The following is a 24,053-nucleotide window of genomic DNA, read 5'->3' on the forward strand; positions in this document are numbered from 1 at the left end:
TATAATGGCTGACTGCATAAAGATATGATACACAGGTGCTGGATAGATTTTTCTTTTTGATTTTTTCTTTTCCTTGAGACTCTGTAGTTTACAATGTGTAAAATAATGGATAGATTTTACTGGATTGAAAATGCAGGCCTTGCATGTGGGCTATTACTGAATTAAGGCAGCATTATCAAATATACGGTCAAAAGACTGTTATCATATGGAAGCCAGAGCACTGCTGGGTGCAGCCCTGAAGGTCCTGAGCACACGCAAGGTGACCTGGGTACTCTCTGGACCATAGAACTGTATCTTGGGCTCCTGTAATTAACTTCTGGCCCAGATGGCTGAGAATCACAGGGAGGACCCCTGAGCACCCACTGGGAGGACCCACCATTCTAAAATAGATGGGATATATACACAATGGAATACTACTCAGCAATAAGAAAAGATTAAATCTTGCATCTGCAACAACAGATGTGACTGAGACAATTTTGCTAAGCAAAATAAGTCAGAAGCAGGAGGAAAACTTCGAGATGGTTCTATGCATAGATAAAATATAAAGAAATAAAATAAACAGACAAGACCAAAACAAAATAAATGGCTGAATTCTGATGACAGAACTGAGGTCAGCATAACAGGGAGAGGGACTTAGCAAGGGCAGTTGGAAGCCAATGGACTGTGGTACAAGAATATTGAAATTTTGAACATACAAAGAGGAGTGAACCTGAGTCCCTAAAACAATATACAGTATTATATGTCAATGTTACATCAACAACAAATAAGAATAAAACAGCATGCACTAATCTACTAAGTATAATCATAACCACAAACATAATTATAAATAACTATTTTACAGTAACTAACATAAAATTTTAGCCAAATATCCACAAATAGAACATGGAAAATATAAAAAATACTAGTTAAGATCTTATCTTGACTTCATTCTTAATTCATAAAGACTGGTCTACTTAACTTAAGCTTAAATAAAATATTTAAAAGAATTAAAGGATTACCACTAGTCAGGAAATCCATAAAGTTCCCAAATCAAAACTTTTGTCGAGTTTATAATATTATGATTTGCAGTAATGTTGGGGAAAGCCATTCAACCAGCTCCAGTTTTCATAAGGGAAATACCACCAAAGAATGTGAAGAAACGCTAACAAGTTTCTTGATCCCACATGAGATTAATGTGTGTGTGGAGTTCTATATAAACATAAGTAAGCTCTGGTTTTATTTCATGACTTTTTTTGCTCTATAGACATTTTTTGGGTCTGTTACTATAAACATTACCACTAAATTTTCTCCTCTGTGTTTCTGTGTTCTGAAGTAAAATAATAATACTTTGAACCAATCACTGCTGTGAGTACAGAACAAGCTTTTCAAAATAATTTCAAACACAATCCCTATTCATATACAAACTCAAGTCACCCTTGGTCTGAAGAAAGAAATACGTGACTGGATGCTAGAGAAGAAATGGTTTTCTAATGCATGTGACTACAGAAGTATAGACTCACTTAGCCTCCAAACAATAGCTATCTAAGGACTCCAAAAATTCAGCCAATGATATGGCTTATTCTGATTTTTTCCTGTACTTACATTAGTCTAAATAATACTGGCAAATGTAATGACACAAATTCATAGGAAGTAAATAGTGGAGAGCTAGTATTCATTTCTTCAGATTTTTACTCATTAAAAGAAAATTGTTGGAATATCACAAGATATAGGTAATGTGGCTATTAGGGGGATCATTTTTCAGTGAATGACTGCTTTTGGTCTATATTGCAAGTGAATCTTACCTGATTTTAGTTTACAACTGCATGGTTTCTTTAATAATATTTGCTATTTCATTGACCCATCAAAATAACACAATCAAATCAAATAATGTTGGAGCCAAAGCTTCTACAAATGTTAGATGGTCATCAATACAACATATAATAGAATTGGTAAAGTAGACGGCCAGATTGATAATACAGTGGGTAGGGTGTTTGCCTTGCATACTGCTGACCCAGGTCCAATCTCTGGCACCCCATATGGTACCTGAACCAGTGCCAGGAGTGATTGATCCATGAGCACAGAGCAAGGAGTAAGCTCTGAGCACCACTGGGTGTGCCCCCAAAACTAAAAAACAAAAACAAAGACTTATTACAGTAGAAGAGATATTTTTTATGGTGAACAGAAATATGTTTGAGAAATTAAATGGAACCTCAAAAGAGATGCAGTCAAAACCCAAGAAATACATCACAATAGCTTGTAGGCACAGGTGTGAAAAGCTCTGTGAGCATTTGGTGTGAGCTTTGAGGTTATGCTTTGATTCCTCCAAAGGCTCCTATGTTGAGAACTGAAGCATCACGTTGGTCACTGCACTTAATGGCACTTATACTGGACAGTGGAGGGAATTGTCTAAGGCCTTCAGATAGCTTGAATAGTGAGTCAGCCTTTCCATCTGTGGGGGAAATCTCCCATTTGGATCGCTAATCCCTGCCTGAACTTCCATCGCCATCTTCCTTTCCCAATTTACCCTGGGCTCTCATTTTTAGACTGCTTCTTCGACCTAAACAGACATGGGTCCCTCCAAAAGATTCTGCCATGTCTGGGCTGATAAATCTGTTTTATTGGTTTTTGAGTGCTTTTAGTTTTTTGTTTTGTTTTAATTTTGTGTCCCCTGTAGCAGTACTCAGAGCTTACTTCTGGTTCTGTGCTCAGGGATCACTCCTGGCAGGGCTTGGAGTCTATATTGGGTGCAGAGAATTAAACCCAAGTTGGGTGAATGCCAGGTTAAGTGCCCGGTCAGCTGTACTATCTTTTCAGCCCCAGGCTGCTAATTTTTAAATAAGTTATTCCTACTCCACAAAAAATGAATCATTCACCAATTGGTAACTGAGTACCTGATTTTACTCCAGAATCTATTTCACCTTTAGCTGATTCTACCCTCTGAGAAGTCAGTGTTGGGCTGATCTCCCTGACAATATTTTTGATGCAACCCAGTTCCCAAAAATTGCAAGTCCTTGTGTCTGATATAAACAAGGAGTAAAGGTAAAAAGGGCAAAAAATGGATTTTTTTCCTGACAACAACAAAGAAAACCTCCCTTTTAACCTTTTCATTTAGACGTGGAATAAATTCTATTATTTAATGGACCTTTTAAGCAGTCTTGTGAAACAAGCCCTTGCATTTATCAAGAGAACTATTGTCAGTACTTCAAACATTTGAATTCAAATAGCTAGCACAGATAATGTAAACTCACTTTAATCTTTTGAAAATGTCTGCAAGGAAAGGGAAGGAGGGGGAAAAACCCACCTCTTTCATTTGATGTTACATTTTATAGGCAGACTTATACTTGCTCGCTGATTTAAAAAGCTGATTCCCTGGTCCTCTGTGTATTTAATGAGACTCTCCTTAAATAACATTGTCATTTATGGAAGATGCATGCCTAGAAGGTCATCTCAATGACTTTACCTCAAAAGCCTGGAAGGTCAATCCCACATAGTAGTCCTCCGACACTGTGATCTGCCACACACATTCCTTCATCGGCCTGTAGTCATCGGGATAATTAGGAGACTGGATCTGTCCTTCATTCTTGCGTATCTCACCTCCACAGACGGCTGAAGAAAGCAAAAGTGTCACAAATAAACCAAACCAGACCTGGCATTTCATTTTCATTTGCTTTGTAAGATAACATTGAAGTTTGGAGCCTGTAGAAATACAGAGTTTAGGTTATCGGTGTCAAAGCTGGTTGGCTGTGCTCTTGTAAATATTCACAAAATCACAAATCACAAATCATCCTGTTAGTCATCGATTGCCTCCAGCAGGCCCCAGTAACATCTCCTTCATCCTAGCCCTGAGATTATATTCAAGGCTCTTTAGGAGAATGAGACCCATCATTGTTACTGGCATTTGGCATATTGGGTACGCCACGGGGAGTTTGCCAGACTCTGCCGTGTGGGCAGGCTACATTCGGTAGCCTGCCAGTTTGTCCAAAGTAGGAATGAGATAATAAGTGTCATAATAAGATGTAAATATTCAATGATTAAAAAAAGAAAATACAGCAAAGGGCATGCAGTCACTTTAACTATAAATATGAACGATAGTCAGCACAGGAATATACGTGTTTTTAAATCCCTACGAGTCCACACCTTTACCCTGCAAATGAGTTTTCTTCGAACTGTTCATTTAAGCATCTGTAAGTGTATTTTATGTGAGTTCTTCCTGGGATGTCCTGAACTGTCTTCTGGTCTTTGAGCCTGATCAGGAGAATCCCAGAACACTGCTCTTCTGGCAGCCAGTGAGTTCCATGCATTCAACATCTGTGGCTCCATCCAAATCATCCTCTTCACTGCCATCCCGTTCGTCTTTGAAACAAAACGCTTCTGTTTACTTACCAGTTTAAGAGAAGCAGAAGTCATCTTTTAACTGACCTAAACTCCTCTGTTAGCAGAGTCAGGAGCTGGAAGGGTCTTTTCCACCCACAATCTGGCAAGAAGGAGCCATTTTGCAAGCCAGGAAGCACAATGCCTGTTTGTTGTTTTAGAGAAGTATAGAACAAAGCCCCTAATAAATTCTTTCTTGAATGCTGACTCTCTCTGTTAGTCAAAACACACTTCAGAAATGTGCACAAGCACTTTCTGTGCAGATTCATCTAGCAGAGCCCTGGGCAGTACAGCCAGGCACCGCACAGGCAGAAGCTCGTTGCAAAGGAAAGCTGTCACCTCTTAATATTTGGATATTTGAGTTTGTTCCACTTGGAGACCACACCTGGTGCTGCTCAATGCTCAATCCTGGTTCTGTGTTCAAGGGTGACTCCTGAATCTGTGGTTCGTCAGTGCTTGGGGAACCAGATACAGTGCCAGGATCAAACCCAGGTTAGCTGCAGAAAAGGCAAGTGCCTTCCCTGTTGTATTATCTCTCTGGCCCCAATATTTTAATATTCTTATGAAAAACAGAGACATTTAAGAAATTTTGTGCACCCATTTTTCCATGGACACAACTCAGAGTCCATTTAAATGCTTCATTAAACAGACTATTTATGCTATCAAATTTACTGAGTATTTTTATTGACATCATCCATATGAGAGTGGTCAGCAAAGTTTATAAACCCTTGTCATTAAAATATGGCGACAGGATCAGTCTAGTTATGTGGGGGAGAACTTCTATTTCTGTTAAGAGATCTAAGAGAAAGAATCTCAAAAGTTCCATGTGACCTACCTTCGTAGACAGCTGCAAAGCCTTTTCCTACCCAATTACTGCTGCTCCGAAATTCAATCCACATTCTGCTGTCTGTCGAGGTAAGAACTTCAGGCACTTTATCCCCACAGAACCTACCTGGAAGAAATAAAAAAATAAAGAAAGACCCCTAAATATGGCTTTGCTATTCTACTTTTTTTATTTACCACTGTGAAAAATACAGTGACAAAAGCTGTTCATGATTGGGTTTTAGTCATACAGTGCTCCAACACCCATCCCTTTGTCAATGTACGTGTCCCACCACCAATGTCCCTAGTTTCCCTTCCACCTCTGCTACCTTACAGCCTGCATCTATGGCAAGCAGTTCTCTTCTTTCTCCGTCTGTTTCTCTCCCTCTCTTTCTCTCTCCCCCTCCCTCTCTTTCCTCTCTCTCTCCCGCTTTCCCTCTCTCTTTTTCTCCCTCACCCTTTCTATCGCTCTCCCACCCCAACCCCACTCTTTTGGGCATTATGTTTTGCAATTTAAGTACTAAAAAGTCATCAGGTTTGTCCCTTTACCTACTTTCAGTACTCAGTTCTTGTCCAGAGCGATCATGTCTAACTATTATTGTACTAGTGGTCCCTTGTCTATCCTAACTTCCCTCCCTCAACATCACTTGTGGCAAGCTTTCAAGAATGGACCAGTCCATCTGTCTAGTTTCTACTGTCCTTGGGTATTAGTCTCATACTATGTTTTTGGTATCCCACTGTTAGCTACAAGTCAGTATAAACAAAATCTGTTTTGGTATGTTTGGTTAACTGATGGTTATATCTGTGAATCGGTGAATCGGCTAGCTCACAAGATGCATTTGTATAAAGTTTCACTGGTACATTAAGGAGGAAAGCATTATTCTATGGAGAAAAGAAAAGGAACCGCAAGTGATTATGAGAAATGGGTTAAATCATCACTCAAAGTCATTTGTGGGGAAGCAACTTGAATAAAGAATGTGCCTTGGCTCCGACTGGAGACAGTTCTCTCTCTCTCCAGATTCGATTATCACCTCTGGAAGATACTCTCTGTCACCTTCAAGTACCTCACATTATTGGGGACATGGAGACAGAATGGCAAATGGTATTGGAGACTTGAGTGTGAGTTCTGATTGTTTTTCGAAGTGCGCATCCACAGGCGATTTATATGAGCAAACAAACATTATAGTGTCATCTCTTCCTTTTTAACCTCAACTCTCCAAGCACGTATCTGTTGCTTGGAGGGTTGAGTTTATATCTACTAAAGGGTGACAGAATGGTTACATGTGACAATGCACATGGAAATTCTGCCATTCGCTTCTACATGTCCTTGGCAATGACATTGTACATAGCTTTAGTGTGTATGAAAAATAGTAGCATGCACTGTAGCACTGTCCTCCCATTGTTCATCGATTTGCTCAAGTGGGCACCAGCAATGTCTCCATTGTGAGACTTCTTATTCCTGTTTTTGGCATATCAAATACATCATGGGTAGCTTGCCAGGCTTTGCTGTGCCGGCGGGATACTCTCAGTAGCTTGCTGGGCTCTCCAAGAGGACCAGAGAAATCAAACCCAGGTCAGCCTGGGTTGGCCATGTGCAAGGCAAACATCCTACCCACTGTGCTATCACTCCAGCCCATGAAAAATCGTAGTCATCTTAAAATAAATCCATCCTAACAGGTGAAAAAAATGTCTTCTTAAATGTCAGTGGCACTAGGTTTCTTAAACTAGGCTGTACATACAAATTATCAGAATCTGTTAAAAGGAAGTCTGCAGTTCAGAGGTATAGAGTCTCTGCCTCTGATGCCCCCTTTCAAGGGATTTTCATGCTGAGGACTCTGTGCTACACTTATCTTGAAGAGCAAGGCAGTGAAAGCTTTTCACACATGAACTCTGATCAGGGGGTAGGGTGTTTGCTCTGCACACAGCCAACCCGGGTTCAATCTCCTGCACTTCATATGGTCCCCCAAGCACTACAATGAGTAATTCCTGAGTGCAGAGCCAGGAGTAACCCTTGAGCATCACTGAATGTGACCCACAATGCAAAAGAAAAAAAATAACTCTAATCAAACCAAATTAGTCTGATGAACCATAATATACAAAGCATGGAATACTAACGTTCTCTAAAAGGCACTGCTTTTCAAGAGAGTTTTACATTTATATTTGATATTTGAAATATATTTAGATTACAGGAAACTTGATTATATAAAATTTAATCTGCAAGATGAGTTTAATGAAATGTTTTCTTGAGAACATATAAACTTCCCTATAAGTCCCTTCATCTAAGGAACTACATGTTCAAGACAATGTTTCTTCCACTTTTAATTGCACTAATTCAGCTCTTGACTTTTCCTTACATTGACACATGTCTACAGACCTCTGGGATTTACAAAGGCTGCTGTGATTTCATATAAAAGTGCCCAACCGGCAGGTCATACTGGGGAAAAAGGGAGAGCTGAGTGGCACATACACACAATTGAGCAAAGTGACTTGTGGGAGTTTAAGGAAAACTCACAAACTCAAAAAGAAAAAAAAAACTCAATAAAGAGTAGATGCTCACATGGTCACTCAGCTCTCACCTTTAAGTAAAACATCGGGTAACAATGAAGCACTTCATGCAACTTAACTGTGAGGTCTGCGGTTAGACATTTGCAGCAGACTTTCATGAGCAGCAAATCGGAGCTACGTTTATGACACAAACTACAAACGCCTCTTCTCAGACACAAAAATCTCTCTAAGAAACAGACTGTGATGGGACAGAGCTAAGACATTTGGAGCAAGGAATCAAATACCAAGCATGTACTAACATTCAAGACCTCACTGCCTTAGCAAACACACACGCATTGGCACAATTTATCTGGTTTTCTCAGAGTTTCAATTTCTAAATTAAAAATTCAGAAATATTATGCTGATAACTTGTTATAAAAATAGGGAAGCTATTTTTAATCAAGTAGTAAATGATTAATCACTACTTAATTCAAGTACTAGCTTATGATTTAAGCTTGCTTAACTCGATGAATCAGTTTGTAAACTTACTCTGACTTAAAAAGGTATAATAAAAATGGAAATATGGGCACCGTTTATAATTCAGAGAGAGGACTCTTAACAGAACATATTCTAGATGGGGGAGAATATATTCACAGGAATAGAAGAGGTAGATAATCTCTTACCAAGGAGAGGTGATTTTCTCCAGTATCCATCTCTTACTTCAATGTAGTCATACCAGCACAAGCTACTTTTGTACAGGTCCATAGTAGTAAAATTTAATGTTATCTGCAAAAAAAGGAGTAAAAAGAATACACGGAGTAAAACTGATTATAAGTTCCTATCATGCTTTATTCTTGAAAGTTAAGAATTCAATATTACTGTGAAGACAAATTTACAGTTAATTCTTTTTCTCTGTACTGCTTTATGTTTTTCAAAATGTTTTCATAAACATTCACATAAGCTTTTTTTATACAAGCACATCAAAAAAATTCCCATTGCAGCAATGTTAATAACATAGAAGTATAATATAGAATAAATTCAATAAAGAAGTCTTGGTACTGATAAAAGAAATATTTTAAGAAATTTACAATAAAGATAATTTGATAAGTTGTACAATAAGGGTAATTCAAAAAGTTGTGCATTTTTAAAAAATAGTTTATTTTGAAATTTCCTAAAATAAGTGAGATAAATTATTAGAAAATTCTGATTTTTCCATGAATATCTTCTTTTTAGTAATTTATTTCAAAGACAACCAGTCATACTTTTATAATCATGTTAAAAATAATCACCTCATGCAATAGCCCAAGAACATAATATCATTGTATATGTTGAAATGCTTTGAATGCAGTCTTAGAATTCAAATTTTTTCATCTAAGTATAATGAAAGGCAGCTGTCACTGTGATTCTCTAGATCCAAGAATATATAACCAAAGAGCTTTTAGCTTGGAGGTCTTTCGCATTATTCTGAATTCTATGCTCTGCTTTGAAATATTACTGCTTTTTTTAAAAAAAGTCAATTCAAAAAGAACTCTTAGGTACATAACTTTCTCATTGCTTTATAAAAAGACACTATGGTTCAAATATCCCCTTTTTTATTTGGTAACAACAAGTAAATCCAAATTAACATGTAGCTATTAAATGAAATAAACTTAATTAGGGAAAAAAAAACTGTTTCAGTGATGCTCAGGATTTACTCCTGGTTCTTTGTTCATACAAAGAAAAATAAATGTAATCAATGAACCCCAGAATCTATATTCTGGAACTATGTCCCCATTTCTTTTAGAAAGCTTATCCATCTTCCTTTCTTGAACATAACATTTTACTAAAAATGAAGTACTTGTTTTACAAGTCAAGCCTACATTATCTTACTTTTTCATAAATAAAAATACAGTATAACTGCAGATATTTTCCAAGGGTAACTTCTATCTCCATATTACAGTGATACTTAAACTATAACAAGGTGGTTTGCAATTTCCCTTATGTATTACATTTTATAATTATAAAATTAAAAATATTTAACTAGAATAAAAAAATATCATATTAGCATTATGTTTCATTGTTAAATTTAACATTCTTCACTTTCTTTAAATGTTACTGTCTAAAAAGAGATTAAATCTACCAAAGATATGGAAGTATGGGAATGAAATTATATGCTACAATTGTAATATAATTGTTGATGTGAGCTAATTTTGCTTTGTTTAATAAAAATCATCATCATCACTTACTGTCTTCTACTCATTTATATTTCATGCTGATTTGTTTCTCCTGTTTACCAAATTCCATCATCCTAATTAACTTAAAAAGTTATTTATAAAATTCCCAAATTATTTAATGATGACTCATTTTTTTTCTTTTGTAAATGGACATGCCTGTCAATGCCCAGAAATTACTCCTGGCAGTGCTTGGGGGACCATATGGAGTACCAGAAATCCAAACTGGGTCTCTCCCAGCAAGATACTTAAGTACCTTAGGCACTGTACCTCCCTCTGGCCCAAAAGACTGATCTCTTACAAAAAATTATCCTTGATACTTGATTACCATAATGCTTGGTTTCTAAACTATATTTTTAAAATTCTCTAACACATCTTCTCAATATATGGACACGATGCAATATTACATTATACTTTGGCCATAATTGGTGCAAAATTTTTGGCTTTCCTTTCTTAATTTTATATTCACTCTATCCTGCCATTCAGGAATACTATTACTGCCTGATATTACATTTTATTCTGCATTCATAGTCTCTCTATCACAAATGCCAGACTTCTATCCCTTAATGACTCCATAAGAACCTGTCTCCTAGAGCAGAGACAGCAAAACTAAAATATATACACAAACGGTGTGGCCCAAGGCTCATTTTGTGGCTTTTCTCTTCAATTTAAAGGAGAGTTATGTAATGGTGTACAAATATTTTCAACTTCCTCTTGAGTAATGAAAAAAATCAGCTAAATGGGAAGTGTATATGTCATCAAATTGTATTCAAAGCAAAAAAAAAGAAATGTGGTTGGATTGCTAACAAACGGTTAATATCTAACGTCTTGGAACTCATGCATACATACACAGTCAGACTGAGGAATAACTAGAGAAAAGCTTCCTATCTTGTTTATAATCTTTTAAATGCTAAGCACTGCACCATGGAGGAACAAAACCAGTCTACTTTAATATAAAACACAAAACCCTTTAGAAGCAGAAAATGTAATAAAGATAGGCTTTCTAAAATCAAATCTTAGGGCTCTCATGTCGAAGTAAAATGCTATTCTTTGCCTAAGGTTGTTAGTAAAATCCATACTTTTTTACAAATTGAAAACACGTGGAAACCATTTGGTGGCTTCAAATTATTTCATCTTGTGTAAATATATTATATCTCTTTCTCAGAGAATGACAGAATAAACCCCTACTGGCTCAGTTCCATAAAAGGTTTGTTTCTGTTGCTATTGGTTTACCATTATCAATTTTAAAAAAGAATCATGGCTTCCTTAGAATGTGGGATTGGGGGAAGTACAAGGAACTATTCTAAGATTTCTCTGTTATCTGTTATGAGCTTTAATTTGTATTCTGCATAGTTACATTGTGGAACTTCCTTATTAGGGACATTTATTTTAATGAGCAGGACTGCACTTAAGTACTGAAATACAGAGAGTGAAGGATATTGTAGAGAACACAGATCAACAGCCAAGGGACTGGATGTCTGCAAGCCCCCCGAAAACAAGTGATATAATAAATGGTCAGCACAATTAAGACATTATAGTCAAGCTAACTTAATTCCATGAAAAGACCATCTTGAACCAAACGCATACCTTTATAATCTTGTGGATGAGAAAGACCTTGATATTATCAGGTAGGCTGATATTATTAAATGGCTCTTTAGAAAGAGGTAATAAAACAAAAAGCACTAAATAGATTCATGGAATCCAGACAGAAAAAAATCCCTGGAAAAGTTTAAGAAACTCTCTAGAGAGACTGCAGTTCGGAAATGGGAGTAAGAGAGGGAAGATGAGGAATTCCCCCAGGACCTAAATTCAGCCAGCTGCCAGTTTTCATAAACTTCTGGAAATATCCCCACACTTAACAGCTTTTACAGTACAATGACCAAACTGAGTATTTAAAACAAAGTGCATAGCTTGCAAAGACAAAAATATGGATCATATTCTTTCTGGAAAAACCAACCAACTTCTGAAATAACTGATCATTAAGGTTTAGTTCTGAATTGTACCACGTCAAAGTGAAGAAAATACATTTTCCCTGACCAACCAGAAGCTGCTTGTATGTGGGAGTACAAGAACCTTGGTTCAAATTCTAGCTTAGTCATCAGCCAGTATACTTAAATATTCAGATTATCAGAAGAATTTTCTTAATGTAAAATGGAAGTCATAGTATCAGGTCAGTTGATCATCTGATATCCTGTTACTCATCGATTTGCTGTCATGTGCTAGTGTAGCCCAATGGTGTCTGCTTGCTCCAGGAATATGAAGAGCTTCAAAATGTTTGTTCAGGGTCTCAACAAAGAAGTCTCACCATCTCATAGGTGGGTGGACACACGTTCTTTTGACGTCACGTGGAATCCAGTTGGTAAGAGCTCTAGTCCAGCGGTCATCTTCAAATCACATTACGTGTCCAGCCCATCTGATTTTTGACACCTTGTCAAACAAGACGGTGTCCCTGATTCTTGATCGTTGATGGAGGTCCGAACTCCGGATTCCTTCTCTCACTTGAGTAAAGCATGATATTCCAAGCATAGCTCTTTTGATTCCTCTTTGGGTAAACTGAATAGCATTCTCATTCTGTTTTCGTAGGGCCCAGGTCTCTGAGGTGTATGTTAGTGCAGGGAGAACGGTGGAGTTGAGGAGAGGTTCCCGGAGCTATAGGTTCTTTGTCTCTTAGTTATTTCTTTGATGCTCTTGAAGGCATTCCACACCGCTCTCTTCAGCCTACACAGCTTAGGTGCCAGGTCATTCATCATGTTGAGTTCTCGACCTAGGTACACATAACTGCTGCATTTGCAGATGTTCATTCCATTGAGAGCAAATGGAAAGCCAGGAACTAGTCTGTTTTTCATAAATATTGTCTTTGTGAGATTAAGCTGCAGTCTAAATTTTTTCTAATTTTCTAATTTTTCTAATGGTCGAAGTCGGTCAGCATTTGGGAATGATCTCATCGGTGAAGCAGAGGTGGTGTAGTTACTGATGGTCTATCTTTCCTCCCATTCCCTCCCATTCTAGTCGCCACATGACATTCTCAAGTGTGGAACTGAAGAGTTCTGCTGAAATGGTATTGCCCTGCTGAACTCCTCTCTTGACATCAATGATCACTATCTTGTAGAATAGTGAGATCCTGGTGTATCCATAACACAGCTCATGGAGGATCCTGATGTACTGAGTTTGAATGCCCAGATTGGCTAGGGCTTCGATGACCACTTCAGTCTCAACAGAATCAAAGGCCTTCTTTAAATCTATGAACAAGGGACAGAGTGGCATCTTGAGCTCCTGAGAATCCTCAATGAGCTTGGTCACCTTGTGGATATGGTCAATCGTACTGAATCCTTTCTGGAAGCTGACTTGCTCGCATTGTTGTCCTTCACCTAGTGTTCTGCCAATCCTATTCAGGATGACTCGAGTGAACAGCTTGTAGATAATGGACAACAGGCAGATTGGGCAATAGTTGCCAATGTCGTGGATGTACAGTAGAACGGTCCTGCTGGTTTTCCACTGGGATAGAACCTTGTATTCAGACAGGTAGCGTTGTGAAGAGCCAAGCCAGTGTATTGACGAGTACTGATGGCAGATTCTTCAGGTGTTCGGGTCTGACCTTGTCTGGGCTGGGTACTGTTCGTTTCTTTACCAATGAAATGGCGTGTTGGATTTCAGAAAGTAAAACGTTGGGAATGACATATCCATCCTGCGGAATTTGGTATGTGGGCAGTTGGACATGGCTATCAAAGAGATCCTAGTAGAAGTCATAGATAATCTTCTCCATTGCCCTTCTGGAAGATGTGATAGATCCATCAGGACATCAGAGGGCAGTAATCTTGGTCTTATAGTTGGTGAAGGATAGGCGGCTGTTGCAAATGCTTTCTGGATTCTGCTGCATTGGCCAGCACTACTGCTCTTCTCTCTTTGAGGTTTTCCTTTATTACTTCTCTTCACTGCTTTGTGAGCTTGGATGTCAGCTTGTGGTTGCCTGAGGCTCATGCCAAGCCATGTTGGAGAATGAACTGGAGAGTTTTTGAAGACAAGCGTCTTTTTTGTGGCTTTCTGTCAGCATTCCTCGTACAATCATGAAGGTGCTGAACCAGTTGCTCGTATGTATTCCTTGTTGATGTTGTCAATGACAGCATCTTCCCATTTTATGAAATAGTGCCAAAGAGCTCCCCAGTTGGTGGTCATTCTGGGAATTCTCTTCTTTGCAGTCTTTTCTCCCTGCTCTGTGAAGTAAGAATTTTGCATGGAGACAGTGGTCTGATCCCGTTTGGAATTTTGGGACAACAGTGACATCAGTCAGGCAAAAACATCGATTGAATATGATGTGGTCAATTTCGTTGTGGAACTGTCCACCGGGAGACTCCCATGTCCAATGTTTAGATTCGGCATTAGATTCTTTTTTTTCCTTACTATATTGCCTTTATTCTCAGTTTCAATTGTGGTTTGCATGGACTATGATTTTGCTTTCAGTCATTGATAAATTCTATCTCTGCTATGATTCTTTTTAAATTAAACAAAATACTGAGGTGATTAAAATACACACAAAATTTTGAAAATCAGTAGTTCAGTATATCAGTGCTTGAATATCGGCATTAAATTCTGGCGTTAGATTAATCTTTAGATTCTGGAACTCTGAGTTACCCTGGATGGTTTTGGTTGACATGATGAACTCAGACAGTCTCTCACCCTGTTCGTTTTATTCTAGGCCATGGGTCCTGATGTGGAGTTCTTTGGGAGATCTTCTCGGTCCTATCTTGGCATTAAAATCACTGACAATGATCTTGCAGAAGGTGTTGTCTACCAGTTCTTTAGAGAACTTCTCCAGATGCATGTAGAATTTCTCAATTTCTTCTTCATCATAGTTGGATGTTGGTATGTAGACGAAGAAGATAGAAAATGCCGGTAGTGAGCCACATCTATTCAAGCATAAGCATGCAGTTCAAGATGTTAGGCATTCAAATGAATCAATGCTCATGGCCACGTTCATGTTGATGAGGACACTGACCCCACTAATGCCTCTTTTGTCGCATGTTCCGAGGAACAGTACTTCTCCAGTGTCAAAAGTGGTGTGATGTAGTTGATGCCTCCTTGTCATGGTCAGACCAATGATGTCGTTCTTGATCTTCTGCGCTTGCACCATCAGGTCCTTGATGGTTGCTTCTGATGCCAGCGAACATGCGTTGAAATTACAGACAGTCATTTTAGTCCATCTTCATTTGGGCAGCCTAGTTCAGCCCTGATATTCTATCAGCCTCTCCTTGCTCATTCTTCTTAATGCTGCCATTTTGGGGGCTCTTTCAGGGTCAGAGGAATGAATTCCGTAGTTTTTACTGTTTTTGGCAGATTGAATATGCTACGGGTAGCTTTCCAGGCTCTGCCATGTGGGTGGGATATTCTCGGTAGCTTTCCTGGCTCTCCGAGAGAGATGGAAGCTTTTAGGGTGGCCTCTAATCACCCTCATAGGTGTTCCTATGGTTCACACCATATTTGAAATATGGTGTGGTAATCTTGGGAGGTGGGTATTAAGCTCTGTGTCAGTATCAGGTCATCTCAGCAAAATTAAATCAAAGAGATTTACTGGGCTAATGCTTAGAAAATCATGTGGGTGATCTGATAGCATTGTTCAGATTCTCCCATCTTACTATTTTCATAGTAATTATTCAGGAATTGGTACATAATAAATACTGAAAACATCATGTAAACAAAAGCCTTAACCAAATTGACTAAAAACAGCCATGCTGGGAAAGGAAAACAATAAACAAAGAAACACGAGTTAAAAGTTTTACAGGAAAATCTGCAGTGCACTGCACTGTCCTCCCGTTGTTCATCGATTTGCTCGAGCGGGCCCAGTAACGTCTCCATCGTGAGACTTCTTGTTACTGTGTCTGGCATATCGAATACGTCCCGGGGAGCTTGCCAGGCTTTGCCATGCGGGTGAGATACTCTCGGTAGCTTGCCAGGATCTCCAAGAGGGGCAGAGCAATCGAACTCGGGTTGGCTGCGTGGGCTGGCAAATGTCCCACCCGCTGTGCTATCAACATAATAAAATCTAAAACTTTTAGATGAGAAGATCGAAGAAGATCCTGAGGCTGTTCCAAGGCCCTAAAGAAGATCATTGTATGACTCAGGCAGATTCCCCACTCCATCATAGATGAATTCGATGTTATCTCTGGAAGAGGGGGAAGCACTGGATTTTTCTTTAAGCCTACTTTTTCTCTATCAATATATCATCAGATCTAAATATTAAATCTTGATTAGTCATCACCAACACGCTAGCAAGAACGTTTTTTAAACTAACTAATCTCTTTAGCGCCATGTTGAATCAGTTGTCAACTTCTCTAGGTGAACCTCTCTGCCCCTTGTCCAGGGTCAGGGCACCCCACACTGTTCTGTAAGTACTGCAAGCACTGCTTTGGTTGATAGTTTCCTCTGTTCCAATTCCTCTTCTGCTGTGGCTACTTCAACCTCAGTGAAGACAGGCTTCCTTCCGGGCATCTTTGGTTCACACCCGAGTTAGTATGAGTGTCAAAACAGGGACATCAAAGCCCTCAGGGTAACAATGCTCTCTGCTCTGCTCATCTTTCGCTACTGCCTACAAAATTCATCTCACCAAGTTGTTTTCTTTATAGGCTCCTCTACAAAGTACCTTAATTTTAGCACTTGCTCAATCCAGGTATTTATAAGGCTACCAGGGATTTCACTTTCTCATCCCCTTTTTCCATATTTTCACACCTTTCAAAGTACATCAAAGGTTTCTATTTAAAAAATATATCTCTTTAAAATATATTTCCTGAAGTTTCAGTGGTTGCATCTTAGATCTTATATTTTCAGTTTTGTTGGGTCTGTTTTAGATATATGACTATAGCACAGCGGGTAGGGCGTCTGCCTTGCACGCAGCCAACATGGTCGACCCGAGTTCGATTCCTCCGCCCCTCTCGGAGAGCCTGGCAAGCTACCGAGAGTATTCGATATGCCAGACACAGTAACAACAAAGTCTCCAATGGAGACGTTACTGGGCCCGCTCGAGCAAATCGACGATCAACAGGAGGGCCTTTACTTTACTTTTACTTTACTCACCCATATAACTGAAGACCTGGTGCCTGGAAAGACCCAGGACTTCCCATTCTCTTTTTCCTCTCTTGATGTCTTTCCTTTCCTGTCCTTCTCTCTAAACACTGGGACCAAGGATGAGGTGGGCATCCCCCTTTTACTACATTTTCTTACTTTAGTATTCCACATAGTACAGATAAGTGAGATCATCTTGTGTTTGTCTTTCTTCTTCACTCAACATAATATCTTCCAATTCCAACTAGATTGCAGCAAATTGTGTAATTTCATCATTTCCTGAAGCTACACAGTATTCCACTGTGCATATACACCATATATTTATAACAAATGCATCTGTCCTTGGACACCTAGACTGATTCCATGCCTTAGATATTTTACAGAGTGCAGTATTATAATTCATTATAATTACTATTATAATGAATAATAGCGTACATATGTCCTTATGAAAGAGTGTTTTTATGTCCTGGCGGTAGATACCCAAAAGTGGAATTGCTGGCTCATATGGCAGTTCAGTTTTAAGCTTACTGAGAATTTTCCATACTGTTTACACAGGGATTGTGCTATGTTGTACGACATCCATCACCAGTGGTGGATGAGAGTTTGTTTTTCACCATATCCCTACCAACACAGATTGTTCATACTATTTTTGATATGTGCTATTCTCACTGATATTAGATGGTGTCTCATGGTCATCTTGATTTAGATTTCTCTGGTGATAAGCAATGCTGAGCATTAAAGATTTTACCAATTACCTGTTACAGTGTAAGCACACATTAAGTACAATTTTCTGTTAAATTAAAAAAATTGTTTCTAGTTTTAATTTTCAGGTTATCATTACATATACATACTGAATCTTAATGTTTTCAGTATTTATATAATATTAGGCAATTTAATTCCCACTTTAGATGCTATTTTGACAAAATATTTTTTCAAACATTGAATACTCTCTCATTATTAAATCACTACACCTAAAATGTTAGCAATATAAGCATTACTTGATCAGTTATTTCCCTAGTCTTATATTCACATGTAAAGTACATTGTACTATTTAAGTCTAGAGTCTGGCCATTAAAATTTTATCAGCTTTGTAGAATAACTAAAGAGGTTATGCACTGTTTTACAGTGCACTAGAAATACATTTTATTACATAAGAAATATTTGTTATTTTACAGTTTGAAAAAAGACTGCACTGAGAAATCACTGCAAGCAGTGTACTCCAGAGTTAGTTGTGTAAACTTATTTTACATTTGTATTAACTTATTTAATGTTTGGTGCCCATTAATCCATCTCTATTTAATTTCCAGTATTCTACATTAATTATAGAACTGTAGCACAGTTCTCCCATTGTTCATTGATTTGCTGGAGCAGTCACCAGTAATGTCTCCGTTGTGAGACTTGTTACTGTTTTTGGCATATCGAATGTGCCATGGGGAGGGAGCTTGCCAGGCTCTACCATGTGGGAAAGATACTCTCAGTAGCTTGCCAGGTCTCCAAGAGGGATGGAGGAATCAAACCTGGGTAGGCCATGTGCAAGGCAAATGCTCTGCCTGCACTGTGCTATCACTCCAGCCCAACAATTTAGTTAAAATAAAATTAAATGTTTTGATTTTACACAATTTTTCAATGTTACCAATTGTATCCCCAAAACTGTATTATCATAAATTCAAGCAAAAAAACCCCCATAATTTTGGACCAAAAATCTTCATCAAAGTGTAAATTTAAATAAGCAATTAAAATTAATTCATTAGTTTTATCAGAATTAACCAGATAAATTGCTCCACCAACTAAGAACAGCCATGCACCACCGCCCACAGAATCTAGAAAGAGCTATCAATCTGTCAATCCTGTCCATGTCTGGGCCAGATGAGATTTCCTGTGTTGACTCAAATTAAGCTTCAGCACAGCGGTAGGGTGTTTGCCTTGCATGCAGCCAACCCAACCGACCCGGGTTCAATTCCTATGTCCCTCTTGGAGAGCCCAGCAAGCTACAGAGAATATCTAGCCCGCAAAGCAAAGCCTGGAAAACTACTCATGACTTATTCGATATGCCGAACACAGTAACAACAAGTCTCACAATGGAGACATTACTGGGCCCACTTGAGCAAATTGATGAATAACTGGAGGACAGAGACAGTGAAATTAGTTTTAAATCAATTAATTTAAACTAATTGGTTTGAATTAATTTAAAATGAATTAAAAGTCCAGATGTGTGGTTCAGTTATAGGCACATGTCAGGTATGTGTGAGTCTGAGTTTTATTCCTGATACCACAAAATAAAAATAAAGCTTAATCTATAAACTGAACGGGATGATTTTTGGTGAAATCATGAGATATATACTGAATAAAAATTAATGGTAAATCTTCAATGAGTGTTGGAAAAGAGAATATCCATGTGCAAAAGGATATGTATATGCATAAATCTGCAAGCCATTTATGCAAAACTTTACTCAGCAATGGAGTAAAGACCTAACTAAACATAGCACCCAAACTATAAAATTCTTAGAAGGTATCATTGAGATAAGCTCATGGTATTATTACCAGAAGCAGGCAATGACTTATTGACTTTGAAACTAAAAGTACATTGTCTGCAACTATAATAAAGGTGCTGAAATAAAGTCTAGTTAAAAGCATAGCATGCCATCCTGAACTAACAAAAATAATTTTCTGTCTAACTTGCACAGTCCAAGTCATAAGTTCATACAGAATGATTGAACTTATAAGAAATACAAAAATATAATGTGCAAAAATATTAATCAAACATGTAATACTATTAATAACAGAGTTGTCACTTAAAACTACCAAAAATAGATGCTGTCAGCTACATAATTAAATTTATAATAATTAACATTCTAAATGCAGATTCAAATAAAATACAAAAGTATAAAATATATTTCAAATAAAACTATGAAATAACAAATCAATACTGACAAGTATCAATACCTTTCTATAAAATGAAAGACAATGTAAAAAAAGTACATATAGAAGTCTGTTTACAAAAGATGAATGAAAATATCTTTTAAAAACAAACTTTTCTGTAAGAATAATTGTCACTTCCATAGTTAAAGAGCCAGTCTTAAGGAAAAACAAACACCATTAAGTTACAGAATATACTCTCAACCCGCCCCCCTAAAAAAATTACTGAAAGAGAAATAACAAAAATAAGTCTAGAGATTTGATATCTGGCATTATATATGAGCACCAGGAGTTATCCCTAATCACAGAGAAGTAAGTCTTGATCGATGGCAGGGGGTGGGCCCAAAATAAAAATAATAAATAAATTGATTAATTTTTTAAAAGTTTATTCCAGATTTCAACAAACTGATAAAACAAAAATGTTTCCACAAAAAAATGTTTCCAGATCAGAAAAGCATGCTACTTAAAAAAATGTTGAGAAGCAATTTATGAGACAAAATTGAAGAATAACAAAAATATTTTACTTTAAGCATCCGAAACACGGAGAAAACAGTAGTTATTAGAAATTCTTTTCTATTCTAAAATATTTATTGAAAAATATTTTACTATGAATTATTAAGTTAAGTGATTAAGTAAAAGAGTTACAAGAAACAAAAGAATGAACCTTTATTTTAGAAGAAAATAAAAGCATATGAATTCAAAATGAATTAATATTGTTCACTGTAGCCAACAGAGTTCGATTCCTCCGCCCCTCTCGGAGAGCCCGGCAAACTACCAAGAGTACCTCTTCTGCATGGCAAAGCCTGGCAAGCTACCCGTGACGTATTCAATATGCCAAACACAGTAACAAGTGTCACAGTGAGATGTTACTGGGCCCGCTCAAGCAAATTGTTGACTGACCACTACAACTTATTTGCTTGTTTTTATATAATAATAATTATTATTATAGAAAGAGAATGTTACTAGGGTCTTTCTATTTGAAACATTTTAGAAAATACTATCTACTAGTAATACAGTCATACAATAAATATAAATTCACCTGATACAATAAATATGAATTGACTACTCATGGCATGAACACTTTAGCACTTTAGTTGGATAGGAGGAACTTTATGGTATTATCTTACTCTTGCAAATTGATTTTATTCAAATCCACCCCAAATTCTTCATATTCTATAGTATATTTAAAGTAATGCATAATTCTAAATGTGCTCTGTTTTATATTCACATTTTGTTCTTTACTACATTAAAATTATTTTATTATATAGGTCTAAAGAATCTAGGAATTTATTCTAATAGATGTAACTATTGAATTTAAAATGGCTATAAAAACAGTAGGCACTAATGCATTCCAAGGAAGTTGTAACTTTTTATGTGTTAGACTGGACAACACATATTTAATTCAATTTTCATTGTGAATTTATAACACCTTGGACAGCTCCAAAGCCAAGATTCTCTTAAAAACATTCAATTCACTGGAATATCAAATTTTCTTTAGCTGAAAGTTTATTTCCATCAAAACTTTGTGCATTTGATACAATCAAGGTGAATTAGTAAAGAAAATATGGTAAATACCATTCAAGAACTACTATAAAATATAGATTGCAATAAATATGATCTTAATCTGGAAGAATTTGGATCTTAATCTGGAAGAATTTCGAAAATTAGCATTCAGAAAGAAACCAAAAATGAAAACAAATATTTTGGCACTTACCAAATAATAAAGGGATTTCCCGTAATTGTTTATTTTTAAGAAAGTATCCGTTTGCCCATAACTTAATCATAACCTGTTATATATGTATATATAAAATATATCAACATATATTAATTATGCTAACTGAAATGCTTAGGGTTTACTCCCAGCTCTATGATCATATATTATTTCTGATTGGGCTCTATCCCAGGTTGGTCACGGGCAAGTGCCTACCTTCTGTACTATCTCTCCAGTCTTCCTTGTTGAGAATATATCAATGGAGCCAGAGAGATGGTACAGTGAGTAAGGAACTTCCCTTGCATAATGTAGAGCTGGGTTCAATCCCCAGCATCTCATATGGTCCCCAAAGTGCTTCCAGGAGTAATCCCTAAGCACACAGCTAGGAATATACCCTGAACACTGCCAGGATATGGCTGAAAAACAAAAACAAAACAAAAAATTCGAAACATTTTGTTATCCATGAAGATGCTCATCTCTTTTCCTTGATAAGCTTATATTAAAAATACTATTATTTCTTATATGGATATGGTGGGTAGCATTCATTGATTAAACCATCTACATCTGGACTTTCATTGTTGAAAAACGCACTGTAGCACTGTTCTCCCATTGTTCATTGATTTGCACAAGCGGGCACCAATAATGTCTCTATTGTGAGACTTGTTTTTACTATTTTTGGCATATTAATTATGCTATAGGGAGCTTACCAGGCTCTGCTGTGGAGGCAGGATACTCTCAGTAGCTTGCAGGGTTCTCCAAGAGGGATGGAAGGATTGAACCTGGGTCAGCCGTGTGCAAGGCAAACACCCTACCCGCTGGACTATTGTTCAAGGCACTAATAATTGTTTAATTATCTAGTAATTCAATACATTCACTAGTTACTGAATATTCAAGCCTTTTGTTTCTTCTTGAGTAAGAACAGCAATATTTAATTCTAATTTTACTGTTTCACCTACATTTCTAAGTTGCGTGAATAATGTTTAAAATATTTTATTTTCATTTTGGTTTCTAAACCAGCTACAGTTACTATAATTTTTATTTCAAGTATTTTATGTCTGTGCTTTCCTGTTATTCATTTTCCTTCTTCATCTCTTTTCATTCATTTTCCTGTTTATAATGCTGATTCAAAATACAAAAGTTGTTCATACTACAAACTATGCTATTTTTATATTAGTAATTTTATACATTATTTGTTATTTTCTTATTTATATACCTTTTACTTTATGCTGTTTTATAGACGCTACATATGATTGTTTATACTTCATTGATTTGGGGCACTTTTCATTTCCTACGATAAATATTTCAAGAAAAGTGAATTTTTTGTTCTCATATACAACTACTAGGACTGGAGTGATAGGTCGATGGTAGGGCATTTGTCATGCAAGTGGCCGGCCTGGCTGACCTGGGTTCGATTCCTCTACTCCTCTCAGAGAGCCCAGCAAGCTACCTAGAGTAGATATCTTGCCTGCATGGCAAAGTCTGGCAAGCTCCCCGTGATATATTCAATATCCAAACACAGTAACAACAAAGTCTCACAATAGAGACGTTACTGGGTCCGCTCAAGCAAATCAATGAACAACGGGAAGACAGTGACAATGACAGTGATGTACAAATAAAACAGTGCTCTTCTTCTGGGGGCATGGGGGCACACCTTGCAGTTCTTGGGAGTGGGTCTCATCCAGCAGTGCTCAGGAGATCATCTGGTGGTGGAGTTTAACCAGGTCCTTCCCCATGCAAGGCTTGTGCTCATCCAATTAAGCTATATCTCTGGTTCAGAAATAGAATGCTTAATGGAATAAATACCTTCTCCCCTGGGGTCACGGAAACTCTCCAGATGCAGTGTGTATAAGAAGGGTAGCCGTTGGGGAATCCTGGAGAGGAAAGGTTGCCGTTGGATTCCTGCAGTGTTTCTCCACAGGCTAAAAGGGGGAAAACACAAAACATATACATTTGACTTTTAAAGGAAAAAATCCTTATTTCCAACACAGAAGGACTGCACTCATTTGTGTAGTAAAAATAATATAACATGAGACTGACACCTAAGGACAGTATATACATGAGGTGAGGAAGATTGCTCCATAGCTGGAAGGCTGCATCAAGAGCGGAGGGGAGAAGGCAGGTGGCACAGAGAAGGGATCACCAAGAAAATGATGGCAGGAGGAATCAGTTGGAATGGGAGATGTGTGCTGAAAGTCGATAATGGACCAAGCATGATGACCTCTCAGTAACTGTATTGCAAATCATAATGCCCCAAAGTAGAGAGAGAGAACGGGGAATATTGTCTTCCATCGAGGCAGGGGGAGAGTGGGAAAGGGGGGATATTACTGGGGACGTTGGTCGTGGGGAATGTGCACTGGTGGGGAGATGGGTATGTGATCATTGTGATTGTAACCCAAACATGAAAGCTTGTAACTAGCTCGTGGTGATTCGATAAAATTTTTTAAAAAATCCTTATTTCCAAATATTTTCAATGACACACACACATCATAAAGCTTGATGTCCACATC

At 37.5% G+C, this 24,053-nt stretch overlaps 1 protein-coding gene across 1 annotated transcript in view; it reads right to left on the minus strand.

Moving 5' to 3' along the window:
• Positions 1 to 24,053, minus strand: part of TLL1 (tolloid like 1) — a 218,111-nt gene that overhangs the window by 47,193 nt on the left and 146,865 nt on the right. The window contains exons 9-12 of the mRNA XM_056114096.1: positions 23,350 to 23,465; positions 8,340 to 8,442; positions 5,186 to 5,302; positions 3,440 to 3,585 (exon numbers count right to left, since the gene is read on the minus strand). Coding sequence (XP_055970071.1) covers positions 3,440 to 3,585; positions 5,186 to 5,302; positions 8,340 to 8,442; positions 23,350 to 23,465 — 482 coding nt within the window. The remainder of the gene's footprint in view (positions 1 to 3,439; positions 3,586 to 5,185; positions 5,303 to 8,339; positions 8,443 to 23,349; positions 23,466 to 24,053) is intronic.

Source organism: Sorex fumeus, unplaced genomic scaffold, assembly GCF_029834395.1.
Source record: "Sorex fumeus unplaced genomic scaffold, SorFum_2.1 ptg000024l, whole genome shotgun sequence".
NCBI lineage: Eukaryota > Metazoa > Chordata > Mammalia > Eulipotyphla > Soricidae > Sorex > Sorex fumeus.